The sequence below is a fragment of the Martes martes genome, assembly GCF_963455335.1.
Source record: "Martes martes genome assembly, chromosome: 3".
NCBI classification, from domain to species: domain Eukaryota; kingdom Metazoa; phylum Chordata; class Mammalia; order Carnivora; family Mustelidae; genus Martes; species Martes martes.
This window is the reverse complement of record NC_137890.1, coordinates 155,911,759-155,925,190: the sequence shown is the minus strand read 5'-3', so window position 1 is coordinate 155,925,190 and position 13,432 is coordinate 155,911,759. Positions and strand designations below refer to the sequence as shown.

Genomic DNA, 13,432 nt, shown 5'->3' with positions numbered 1-13,432 from the left:
GGGGTCTCTGGTTCCAGTGTGCAGGTCCTGAGCAGGAGACTCTGGCTGGCCCACCTTTGGTCAGGTAGATCAATGCCCTGTAGCCAGTGAGGCAGCACCTGGCCCTAGGAATGGTTTGTCCTGGAAGAGGAGGCTTCTTGTTTTGAGGGTCTTCACAGAGACTGGGCGTGTATGTGTGAGGGAGCAAGGCGGCTCTGTGTCAGGCAGGAAGGTGCAGCTGAAGGGGAGATGGCACCAGGGCCCTGTCCTTCAGAATCCCCTTCCTGGCCTGCAGTACTCGCCAGTCTTGGGAGCTGCAACCAAAGGCCACAGAGGGGTCAGGGGAAGCTCCGGTACGCTTCCTCTGGTAGGCTCTGGACCATGCTTTAGGGGAGGAGGAACAAAGGGCTTTGCAGAGTTCTGCACAGGTCAACCCCCTCACAGAAGGTAGGAGGGTAAATGAGAGGGGACACGGGTAGGGTGGACACTTGGGGTCAGGTCTTCGGGACCAGGGGCAGAGAGAGCAGGACAGCCGCATGGGCTCCACGCACGTGAAGGCTCCCATACCTGGGGTGGTTCTGCAGGATTCCAGACTGTCTTGTGTCTTGGGGACTGGGATTTAGGCTAGAGGCTCCATGGGGACTGGGATTTAGGCTAGAGGCTCCACTTGGGAACGCTGGACATGATCTCCCACACACGAAACAAGGTATGGCGTTTGAGGCATTCTGATACTGACAGGGATGACAGGGATGAGGATTCATTTCTGGAGAAATAATAATAATAATAATAATATAGGCAGAAGACTGGGCCTTTGGCCTGTGGGCTTGCAGGGTCAGACACAATTTCTCCTTGGTGTTTTCTCCGATTCCAAGGGAGCAGCGCCACTCCAGCCCATGCCCCCTCTCAGGAGCCTCAGGAACGATCAGGGTGGCAGGCTGCTCTGGGGATGAAGCCCTTCCTCTGTTTCCGCCCAAGCCCACAGGGCAGCTGTGGTTGGCTCCTGCCCGAGATCCTGGGCAAGCCTGGCACCGAGGGAGTGCACCCGGCAGTGCCTGGTGAGAGGACCAGCCTGTTGGTTCCTGCATTGCTTGACCCCAGGACATCCTAAGTCAGGGTGGATGTTAATGGGCTTGACCTTTGGAACTGTGTGGATTAGAGCTGGAGAGAAAGAGCTGGAAGGCCAATCTGGCACACCAGAGGTCCTAATGGCCCTTGCCCTCCAGGTTATTTTGGGATCAAAATGCCCCACTCACAGACTTCCAGGTGCTGGCTGGAATATAGCTTGCAGCTGGTCAGTCTGGAGAGGATGTGGGGGCGGGAGCAGGAAGCCAGCAGCCAGCTGCTCCGAATGGGATGCGGAGCCTTGCTTGGGCTGGGCCTGCGCTTGCTTGAGTCTCTACTGGCATGTTGTCAGGAGGCTGGGTGATCATGCACAGGTCGGATGGGTGGCCCCGGGGGTTCCTGGGGTGGGTGCACTGGAATAAACGGGGCACAAAGGAATTGAGAGTGCCATGCGGAGGGAGTGGTGGCTGGGAACGAGGGACAAAGTTCGGCAACCAGCAACCGGAGGGCTGTAGAGGAGGAATCCCTCCTACTTATTATCAAGCACCTGCCTTGTGCTGAAGGCACTTTACTCTTACATCTCATCATGAGAGCCGCGCTCGTAAGTGGGGCCTGTCACAGCCATTTGTTCGATGAGGAAAGTACAGTTCAGAGACCTTACATAACTTCCTGGAGGTCACACAGCTGGTGAGAGTCAGAGTCAAGACCTGAACTCTGGTTTCCCTGAGTCTGTCATCAGCCCTTTGCTCCCCTTCTGGTTCTGAGACTTTGGGGTCTTGGAGGGGGGAGGTTAGCACTTCTGACTCAGCGATGGTGGCCCTTAAGTTTGTTTTTTTTTTTTTTTAATCGAAACATTATGGATAATTGTAGATTCACATGCAATTGTAAGGAACAGTACAAAGAGATCCTGTGTTTTCCTCAAGGGTAACATCTTGCACAACTAATGCATACTATCCCAAAGGATACGGACCTGGTACGGTTTGCCCATCTGTTTCCGATTTCCCTAGCTTTACTGGTACTTGTGTGTGTGTGTGTGTTTGTGCGTGTGTGTGTTTAGTGAGCTACAAATTTATCACGTGTGTCACTGGTTAACTTCCTTTTAGAGAGTCTGTTTTCCCCTCCCTGTAACACTTCCCTCCCCATTTAAGACTACTGCCTTCTTCATGGTTTACCTCACTAATCCTTGAGGGGATGCGGAGGGTGGGGACCCCAGTGGGCATGTTTGGAAATGTAATGGGGGTGGGTTTTGGTTGTCACACTGCCTGGGGCCAGGGAAGCGATATGTCACAAGCAGTGAAGAAACGTCCCGCTCCAAATGTCGATCATAACCTGGGTCCAGGGTAAAAAATAAGATTATTCCCATGTTTTGAAGCGCATCATGTCTTCTAACGGAAATGGACAGGAGATGCACACACTTTTGCGTTGCTAAGTGGAGAAGGATTAGGATGTGAAGTGTGTTATTAACGCCACCTTGATATGCCCTTAAGGTGGGGTAAACTCAGGGAGGCGCACATTGTTCGAGATGATTCACAGCGTGAGTCATTCCATAAAGAGGCACCGGAGGGAATGTGCTCTTACAGGCAAGGCACTTCGGGGGAGATCTCCAAGGGAACAGCACTCGGCAGTCACAGGAGAACAGAAAGCCTTCTCCGCTCATCACAGGAAATATGCCCGAGTTAGGTTTCTCTGGTTTAGGAACATAATACGATTCTTAATGAGCCTAATGCTCTTTTAAAAAATACACTTGTTAATTTTTGAGGGGTCTGAGATTTGCGGGAGAGTTGCGCAGTTAGGACCCTGAATTCCTCCATATCCATCTCCCCTAGTTACAAACGTCTCACACTAGGATGACACACCCACCACACTTTGTGAATCCATAGTGACACGTGACTAAGCTAAAGCCCAGTCTTTATTCACATTTCCTTAGTTTTTACCGAATGTCCTTTTTATGTTCCAGGATCCCACATGACATTTAGTTGTCATGTCTCATTAGGCTCCCCGTGGCTGGGACAATTTATAGGACTTTGTCATGATTGCAATATACTTTTATCCAGCCACAGCGGCTGCCTCGAAACTCACGTTCATGTCTCTGGTTTTTTGCCTCTCAAATGATGGGTTCTAGAGCCCAGACGTCCCCTGAGCTTCTGTCGGGTGGAGGCGACAGGTCAGTCAACCACCTCTCACTCAGTTTGTTCCAAACCAAGTTTATCTTCATCTCCTCTAGGTCTACCTGTGGTCACTGGGGCGGCATTCCCCTTGAAAGCCAGGTCCCTGGGAGACATCCCGATTTATCCTGCTCTTTAATCTCCCGACAAGGAGCAGCTGGTCCCTTTTCTTCCCACCTCTGCTGAGTCTCACACGTGTTACCTCCTCTTTCTACCACCAGGACCACTGCCTTGGTTGTGCCCTCAATCAAGCATTGCCTGGATTGCTTTTTAATGCCCTGTTTCTAGTCTTTTTTCCTCTGGATCATTCTCTGTCCAGATACACTGGTTCCTCTGCTTTAAACACTCTTCAGCGGCCCCCATGCCAGAGGATGCGGTCTTTGCTCCCGAGAACCGCACTGAGGTGCCCTGGGCCCAGCTGCAGCTGTGCATGTTCCCGGCCTCCTCCTCCTCCCCTCACCATCGGCTCAGCAGCTAACTTGCCTGGGAGTCTTTCACCTTGTGTTTTCTTGGAAAATTCCCTCTGTCCCCTCACCTTTCCGCTCAAATCTCCAAACTCTGCTGGGGTCACTCCTCCTCTGGAGAGACTCCAGACACCCTTGAAAAGAATGAACTCTTAGTTCCCCTCCACTGACGTGTCACACTCTTTATAATTCATTGATATGAAATGACTAACCTCCATGGGGATGCAGGACAGGCTCTCCTCAGTGCCCATATTAGTTGCTTTGGCTGTCATCACAAAGGACCACAGACTGGGGGTTTCAGCAGAAATTTTTCTCACAGGTCTACAGGGCAGAAGTCTGAAATCAAGATTGGCAGAGTCCGTTTCTTCTTCAGAGTTGACAAGCCTCTTTCCTTGGCTTGTAGATGCCATCTCTGTGTCTCTTCACATGGTCATCCCACTGAGCCTGTCTGTGTCCAGTAGGATACCAGTCATCCTGGATTATGGCCCACCCTAATGGCCTCATTTTAACTTGATGCCTTCTTTAAAGGCCCCATCTCCAAACACAGTCAGGTTCTGATGTTAAGAATAACATCTGGGGGCACCTGGGTGGCTCAGTGGGTTAAGCCTCTGCCTTAGGCTCGGGTCATGATCTCAGGGTCCTGGGATCAAGCCCCGCATCGGGCTCTCTGCTCAGCGGGGAGCCTGCTTCCTCCTCTCTACCTGCCTCTCTGCCTACTTGTGATCTCTCTCTGTGTCAAATAAAAAAATCTAAAAAAAAAAAAATAACATCTGAAGGATAGTTAGGACTTCAACATGTGAATGTTGGGTTGGGTAAGAGCACAGTTCAGTTTGTAACAGTCCCTTCTCTCCTCTTGCTTCCTACTAGCTCCTTCAGGTCCAGCTTCCTGGGAAGGCTAGCCTAGAAGCATCAAGAACTTTGGAGTCACAAGGCCCAGGTCCAAACCCTATCTCTTTTCCACTCCTTGGAAGAGGTATCTATCTGAAACTCAAGGCCCAGCGAACTTGCTCTGTAGGGCTTGTGTGAGGATTAGAATCACTGGTCAGGTTGTCTGGTGTGTCTGCCCCGTGGTCAGCTTACGAGAGCCATAACTACCTCCATGCATTGAAGAACTTACTGTGATGACGGAAATGTTCTATACTGGTGCTGTCCTGTGTGGTAGCTGCTAAGCCACACATGGCTATTGTGTATTTGAAATGTGGCTAGCGTGACTAAGGAACCAAACTTTTAATTTGAATTAACTGGAATTGAAACTGAAGTAGCCACATGTGGCTAGTGGTTATAGCACTGGGCAATGCATGGGGAGCTCTGGCCCTGTCCCAGCGTGTTCCTGCATTAGGCCCTGATAGGCCCTACCCTGGATGTGAGTACATTTCCCTGGCCATGTCCCCATGCTAGATGGGTTCACTTGTTTTGCCTTTGGAAAGTGTCACCCCGAGTAGTGGGGGTCAGGGCATGTTGACCGGCAGGCAGGCCAGGGGCCACCGAGTCTCCAGCAGCTGCCCTCTGTAACGGCAAGGGGACAGTCACGTAGCCCCCTAAGGGTTTGCCCCTCTTACCTGTCTAGCAGCAAAAACAAGTGTACTCTTTTGTGCCCTTCCAGGAAGGTTCCACCTACCCGGCTATCATCATCTGGCACTTCCTGGCTAGCCCACGGGGCCTCATCCCACTCACCTGTGCCTCCTGCTTCCACTTACAGATCACTCCCGAGTCCACTTCTCTATCTCTGTGGCCCCTCCCAATGACCCAGAGCAGCCACCTGCCCTGATTACTTCAAAGCCTGGATCACAGGCCCCAGCTTTGTGACCCAGCCCTGCCAAGGGCTTCCTGTTAACACTCAGGACTAACCCCTTTATCAGGTTTACAAAGCCCTATCTGACCCGCTGGCCCCCAGGCTCATCCCTTCTTGTTATTTTGCTCCCTTCAGGCTATGTACGACTTCCATTTTCTCCTGCACACTTGTTCTTTCTTGCCTCTGGGACTTTGCCCAGCCTGGTCCTTCCTCCTGGAACACCATTCTCCTGTCAGGGCTAACTCCTACTAGCCCCTTGCTTCTCTCAGGCATCATTTCTCCAGGAAGTCTTCCCAGATGCAGTTGTGTATCCCTGTTCGGACATCCCAGAGGCCAGGACTTTCTTCTTTCTTTCCTCACTCCTGCATGCATCCATCCACTCCCAATTTGTTCATGGTGCAACTAAGTACTAAATCCCAGACACTGCTTTAGACGCTGGTGACACGATGCAGAGCAAGACAGGACGGTCCGCGCCTCCTGGAGATCACTTATATTCCTGAATGGGAAGACTAAAGATTAAAAAAAAAGTGAACACAGAAACAAAAACACCACACAAATTGTGTCCTAGACGGAAAACAACAGACGTTAAGACCGTGGGCCAGGAGACATGGAGTTGGGGGGCGGTGGCGGCGGAGGGGCCCGAGCGCGGCTCCGTCTGCGACTGCGCGCGCGGCCGGCAGGGGGCGCGGCGAGGCGGCGTGGGGGCCCGCCCAGGCCCCGGGCCCGCCCCCGCCCGAACAGGCTCCACCCTCCAGACCCCGCCCCCGGCCCCGCCCCCGCCCGCTGTGCGCGCGCTGGCCCGGCAGCATGGCGGCGGCGGCGGGCGCCCCTCCGCCGGGTCCGCCGCAACCACCTCCGCCGCCGCCGCCTGAGGAGTCGTCCGACAGCGAGCCCGAGGCAGAGCCCGGCTCCCCGCAGAAGCTCATCCGCAAGGTGTCCACGTCGGGCCAGATCCGCCAGAAGGTGAGCCCGCGGCGGCGGCCCGGGCGCGCGCCCCTCACGCCGCGGCAGACCCGTGAGGCCCGCGGCCCGGCCCGAGAGCCGCCCAGGCCCGGCCCAGCCCGGCCTGGGGTGCCGTCCGGGCGGAGCGCGCCTCACGGGGTAACGGGTCAGGCGCCCCGCCCCGCGCCCGGGCTGAGCGCGTCGTCCGGGCGGGGCGGCGGCGGAGACCCCGGGCCGGGGGAGCAGGTGGGCCGAGCGGGTGGGGCGGGGCGCCGGGACCAGGGGCGCCCGCCGCGGGTGGGCCGCGAGGAAGCCCCGCGCTGCAAGGACCGGGAGGAAACGGAGGCCTAGAGGCGGGGGGCGAGCGCACCAAAAATGGGGGCTGCTGGCAGCGCCCCGCGAGCGCACGCTCCCTTAACCCCGGGTTCTGCTCGTTTCTGAGGACTGACCCGGTCATTTCCCGCTGGGTGCCCCGCAGACTCACCTGTGGTCCCCTGGGAAATCCAACCGGACTCGGCGTGTGGGGGCTCTTCCTTGACTCGCGTGTGTTTTCGTGCCCTTAAGACAAGGGATGCGCGTTCTCTGACCGGCTCTCCCTCCCTCTGGGGAAAGCCGGGAGAGGGGGCTTTTCCTGGCTGCGCACCCGCTGGGCACCTAACTCGGCGGAGAACTTCCAGACGCTAAATATTCGCTGCAGAAAGACGCATTTCCTTTCTGCGGGAGGAAAGTTGCGCCCTTTGTTTTCCCTTTGCGGTTCCCGTTGCAAACTGGTTATGGTTTTGGCTACAGGTGAGCCTTTGCTGTTAGAACACGGCTGCCTGGGGCAGGTGGCTGGACAGGTGGCTGAGGGCATGCTGGCTCTGTGGGCAGCCCCGGCCGATCCAGCTGGCACAGACTCTCATCCTGCTGCAGTGCGCTTCTCCTCCGGGGCCAGTTAGGTTTAGCTGACACTTTCACTGTGGGAGCCATTTCTTGCTTTACCCTCTGTCAGCCTCTGTGATGGGGGTAATCTTGGGTCTGAACGTGTTACAGACAAGTTTATTGGGAAGTGTTCCAGTTATTCTGCAAATAGGTATTGGACACCTCCTTTTTTCCAGGCATAACGGTAATAGTAATAATTGTAATGAGAGCAGTTCTTCAGCGCTTACCAGGCAATGTGCCAGGCACTTTTCTTGGGTTAACTTTACAGCAGTCTACATGTGCCGTAACTCATTTAGTACTATCGAGAACCCATTGAGCTGGGTGTTACCTATCATCCCCATCTCAGGGGATTGGAAATCGAGGTGGAGATGTGAAGCGACTTGCCCAGGGTGTCACAGGTAGGAAAGGTCGATCTGGATTTGAACCATGGTCAGGATCCTAAGATGGACAGTAGGAGTCTGGATCCTAGTCTGTAGGAGATGGACATCTATGCATGTGACAGTATGACCTAGTAAGTCCTGTGGAAGCTCAGAGGACAGAGAATCCACCTACTGTGGCATGCAGGGGAGCGAGGTCACCTTTAAAACAGATCTCGAGGGAAAAAGTTTGCCAAGCTAATTGGGGAAGGAAGCACTTTCCACATAGTTGATGCATATTGACACATACTGTATCTAAAGGTTTAGGCACACCTGGGAATGATCTGAAGGTGAGTGGGTCAGAGTGAGAGGAAATAGGAAGAGGCTGAAAAGGTAGATTGGGCTGGATTTTAAAGGGCAGGCTGTGGAATTGGGTTTTTGGCTTTGGGCAGGAGGGAGCCGCTGATGGTTATTCAGAGCATGGGAGTGACCAGTCAGATGTGCTTGTAGGAAGATCTCCACAGAGCCGTAAATGATACTAAGAGTTGCTCTCCCTTGTCTGGTCCTGGATCCTCGTGTGTCCAGTGTGGGGTAGATCATGGGATTTACAAGTGATTAAGATTAGATCTCTCAGAGATTCCAGTGTTGTCCAGAATTATGTTCTTTACGAGGTGTTCCCCCCCCCCCCGAAAAAAAACCCACAATAGCTGCTGTAACTACCAGCTGTTCTGGTTGAGGAGGAGTGATGGGTAGTGTGTTAAAAATACACCCTGAGGATTTGAGTTGCTGAATACAGTCACATCTGCTGTACAAATAGCTTAAGGCTAATTTTTTTTTTCATGTTGTTAGAGATTGTCTGAATGTGGGAAGTGTGAGGTTTTCTGTGTGCAATAGCTCCCCCCAATTTTTTAAAGCAGATAAACCATTCAGAAAATTGCTCTGGTATATGTGGTACATAAGAGAAATATCCAAAATGGTACGGGTGTCATCTGGGGACTAAAGAGGAAAGCTGAAGCCACTTGAAGTATTTAAAACAGGGAATTTGGGGCGCCTGGGTGGCTCAGTTGATTAAGTGTCTGACTTAGACTCAGGTCATGATCTCAGGGTCCTGGGATCAAGTGAGGCCATGTCTCTGAGTTGGGGCTCCCTGCTCAGTGGGGAGTCTGCTTCTCCTTCTCCTTTCTGCTCCCCGCCCCTCCTGTCCCCCCCCCCCCCCCGCTGCTTGTGCTCCCACATGCTCTCTCTCCTTCTCTTTCTCCCTCTCAAATAAAGAAAAAAAATCTTTAAAACAGAGGGAATTTAATGTAGGGGAGTTGTACAAGTGATTGAGAACCGAGGATGTAGCTAGTGGCCAGTGAAGCAACCCTGAGATGAGGCAACAAGTAGGAAACCACTGTCACCCCTGAGTTTGGAGGACAGAGGGAGGAGGGGGCATTTCCGACCCCAGGAGCAACTCCCACCTGCCAAGAGACTGAACTGCCCTGGGTTGTCTGGTGGGCCCTGGTGCCTTCAGAGGGCACAGCTGCTGCTGGAGACTTACCCCATCCCCCTCTTGCTTGGGAAACCCGGCCTGTTAGGGGTCAACCCCTCTGCAATTTGGAGTAGAGCAGATCAGGGAATGGAACTGAGGACAAGTTTTTGAAATACCAGTCCAGTACAAGCTAAGAGCTGTCTTAACGGAAAAAGGAAGGGAAGGATCTTATGGCAGTGCTTCTCAGATTTTAATGTGCAGGCGTATCCCCTGGGGATCGTGTTAAAAATGCAGATTCTGGTTGAGTAGGTCCAGGATGGGGCCCAAGTGTCTGCATTTTAATCAGCTCTCAGGAGATGCTGCTGCTGCTGCTGCTGCTGCTGGCCCATGGACCAGACTTTGATGAACAAGTCCTTATGACATAGGTGTCAAGAGAAGCTTTCCCAAATCCCAAAGATGTCTTTAGTTTATGGGGTTCTTTTTGAAAACTTTTCCCCAAGGGGTGTCTGGGTGGCTCAGAGGTTTAAAGCTTCTGCCTTCAGCTAGGTTCATGACCCCAGGGTCCTGGGATCAAGGCCCGCATGGGGCTCTCTGCTTAGCAGGGAGCGTGCTGCTGCTTCTCACTCTCTCTGCCTGCCTCTCTGCCTACTTATGATCTCTGTCTGTCAAATTAAAAACAAAACAAAACAAAAAAAACTTTTCCCCAAGTCTTCAGCATTATGAAAACTTGATGAGTGGAGATTTGACATGGTCGTTTAGGAGTTTAGCATTTCACGCTTGTCTGATAGTTTCCAAAGTTCCAACTGTGCCCAACAAACACATTACTTCATTTGTGTTTCCTAACTGTAAAGTGCAATAACGACTCTGTAGGACCTCCTAGTTAGAGTGGAAAAAGAAGATGGGGCTAATACACTGGTAGATTAATTCATTAGCATACTATAAAGTATTCTGAAATTTGAATAAAGAACAGTGTGATTCTGTGATGCATTATCAGTTAAGATAGAGTTTAACCTATTTCAGAGTTTTAAAGAAGTTACATTTTTGGCTTTGTGCACAAAACTGCTCATATTCCTGATTTCAATTTTTATTTATTTATTTATTAAATGATATAATTAAAAAATATTTTATTTATTTATTTGACAGAGAGAGAGAGAGATCACAAGTAGGCAGAGAGGCAGACGGGGGGCGGGGAAGCAGGCTCCCTGCTGAGCAGAGAGCCCCATGTGGGGCTCGATCCCAGGACCCTGAGCTCATGACCTGAGCGGAAGGCAGAGACCTAACCCACTGAGCCACCCAGGCGCTCCCCTGATTTCAAATTTAAACAAAGCATTTTTGCCATTGTGAAGTGAAGACTAGCAGATATTAGACAAAATGTTTATGTTGTAAAAGACTTAAAAAAATAGCTTTATAAAGATATAGTTCACACACCACGCAGTTAACTCCTTTAAAGTATGTAGTTCAGTAGTTTGTAATATATGCACAATTGTGCAATCATTACCACAGTCAATTTTAGAATGTTTTCATCACCCCCAAAAGAAACCCCATAACCATTAGCATCCGCTCCTCATTCCCTCTCAATTCTCTCAGCCTTAGACAACTGCTCATCTACTTTCTGTCTTGAGGATTTGCCGATTCTGGACGTTTCACATATATGGAATCATGCAGTATGTGCCTTTTGTGTCTGGCTTCTTTCATTAGCGTTAAGTGTTCAAAGTTCTTCCGTGTAGCAGTGTGAGCATTTGGATTATTTCCACTTTTTGGCTATTCACGTACATGTTTCTGTTGGACTCGTGGGACATTTCTCATGGATGTCTATCTGGGAGTAGTTTTTGTTTTTTTTTTTTTTTTGAAAAACTGCCATACTCTTTTCCAGAGTGACTGCACCATTTTACATTCCCCCAGCAGTGTGTGAGGGTTCCAGTGTCTCCACGCCCGCAGTTATTACTTCTTGATTATAGCCATCCTAGCGGCTGTGTAGTCGTATGAAAAGTTTTAAAGCTCATGTGTGTATTTAATAGGCTGAACTCTGGTGTTAAACGAAATGATTCACACCCTTCTCTCCCACTTATGAGACCTGAGATGTCATAGACAGTATCCTAGACCTCTCAAGACTTGGTTTCCTCATCTGAAACAGGGAAAATACCTGTTCCTGGGTTGGCAGCGACAATAAATGTGTTCTTGAGCCTCGATTTCCATATCTGCAAAATAGAAAGGAAATAGGAGTAGTCAGATCCCTAAAATAGAAATGATGATGTTAAGTCATAGAAGTAAATGGGACAATCTATGTACACTTTAGCATAGGGCCTGACATATCATCAGCCTTCAGTAAATTGTTTCTTTTATGATTATTTTTGTCTTTTTAATCATTCTCCCTGAACCCCTCCTCCCCCAGTTTAAGCTGGCTGATTCATCATCTCTAGCAGCCAGGAGAGCAAATAAAAATGAATGTGGCAAACAATTAGCAATGAAAATCTTTTTAAAAAGTTAATTTATTGAATATGAGTGGGAATACCATGGGCTAGTCATTATTTTTCTTATTTCACAGATTCATTTTTTTTTTCACAGATTCATTTTAACTCAGCAAATATTAAGTGTACTAGGCACTTGGGGTACCTTACTGAACCACAATCATAAATACCCCTGGAGCTAACAGTCTGAAGATAAGACAGACATTAGTAAGGCAATTGCATAGTTAGTGCGGCATTGTGACAGGGATGAGCGTTAGGCAGGTGATAGCCAGGGTGCTTTGAGAGGATGTAACAGGTAATTTTGATCTGATCCTGGGAGGGGGGCATTAAGGGGAGATGAGTAGGATAAAGTGACTTCTGCTCCTGGTAATGGTGGGCCTAGTTAACTGACTAGTCTTCTGCCAAGCACATCTGTTAATATGAGGCAGCTGTTAAGAAAATGCAGTATTATAGGGCTGGGACTGGGGAGGATGAAGGTCTGCGGAAGTGAGTTGGCATCTGGGGCTGGCTGCTTTTTACTCTGAGGTCAGGAATAGTTGGAATAGTGTCCCTCTAAAATTCATGTTCACTTGGACCATGAGTGATAAGATTGTCTTTTATTATTCATAATGAGCCCCTTTGGCTACACCTGAATTTATGCTAATGGGGTTACTTGTGATGGGACTCCTAGATAGCTTCAGGATGGGAGCTGGTCACCAGAAAGACCAAACAACTGATGAAAAGTGTGAACTTTCAGCCTTACCCCCAACTTCCTTGGAGCAGAGGGGGTTTGGAGATTGAGTTATAAAACCTCTTTAACAAGGATATTCAAGGAGTTTCTGGGTTGGTGAGCACAGTAATGTGTGTGTGAGTGTGTGTGTGGTTTGCATGCCCGGAGTGGGCATGGAAGCTCTGCTTCTCCTCACTCTCCATACCCTGCCCTATGCACCTCTTCATTTAATGTGTCTTTCTGGGTGTTAGGAAGGATGTGGAGCAAGGGAAAGCTTGGCTGCTGTTGGTGGGAATATTAATTTGGTAACATCACATTAGAAGGCATTTTGGCAGTGTCTGTTAAGGTTGAACAAATGTATACCCTATGTTTCAGCAATTCTACTTCTAGGTGTATGTATCTAATAGCTTATGTGAGCTAATGTACCCCAAGAGTACAAGAGTATTACTAGTGTGTTTTTTATAATAGCTCAAGAGTGGAAAGACGCAAACATCAGTCAGCCGTAGAATGGATAAGTAAATTATGGTATGGTCTTACAAGAGAATATTATGCATCAATGAAAATGAACTGCTGCTACCTGCTGACTTTAGGATTAATCACAGCATTAATGTAGTCTGGGCAAAAAACCAGAAATGAAAGAATGTTGTATATGATTCCATTTATATCCAGGATGGAATGGATAGGACATAAGGTGTTTAGTCTTGCCTGCTTGTGTCTTTAAGCTTGCATGCAAAGAAATGATTACCAGAGAGGTCTGGATAATGGGAAAATATGGGTAGTGATTGGATGGCCCATTAGAGAAGAAGCTTCCAGAGTGCTGGTTGTGTTCTGTTCCTTGCTGTAGGTGGTGGGTTCTCAATTTGTGGTAATTATGAGTATTTGTTCTGTGGACTTATTATGTATGCTATCTTATAATGAAAAGGATTTTTTTTAAAGGATTAATAAAAGAATGAGGAGGATGTAGCTGGTCAAAGAGGTATACAAAGGATCTGTGGCCAGAGGGAGCTTGGGGAAGTCAAAGGGCTAAAAGAAAGCTGATGTGGATAGAGTTGGCAAGACTTAAGGCGACCTTGATAGGGACATGAGGCTGGGGAGCTGGGTAG

The 13,432-nt window shown here is 49.8% G+C and overlaps 1 protein-coding gene across 1 annotated transcript in view; it reads left to right on the top strand.

The window, feature by feature from the left end:
* Positions 1 to 6,269: 6,269 nt before the first annotated feature.
* DGKD (diacylglycerol kinase delta) overlaps positions 6,270 to 13,432 on the top strand; it is a gene marked incomplete at its 5' end in the record, with an annotated part of 117,947 nt that continues 110,784 nt past the window's right edge. The window contains one exon of the mRNA XM_080799097.1: positions 6,270 to 6,425. Coding sequence (XP_080655223.1) covers positions 6,270 to 6,425 — 156 coding nt within the window. The remainder of the gene's footprint in view (positions 6,426 to 13,432) is intronic.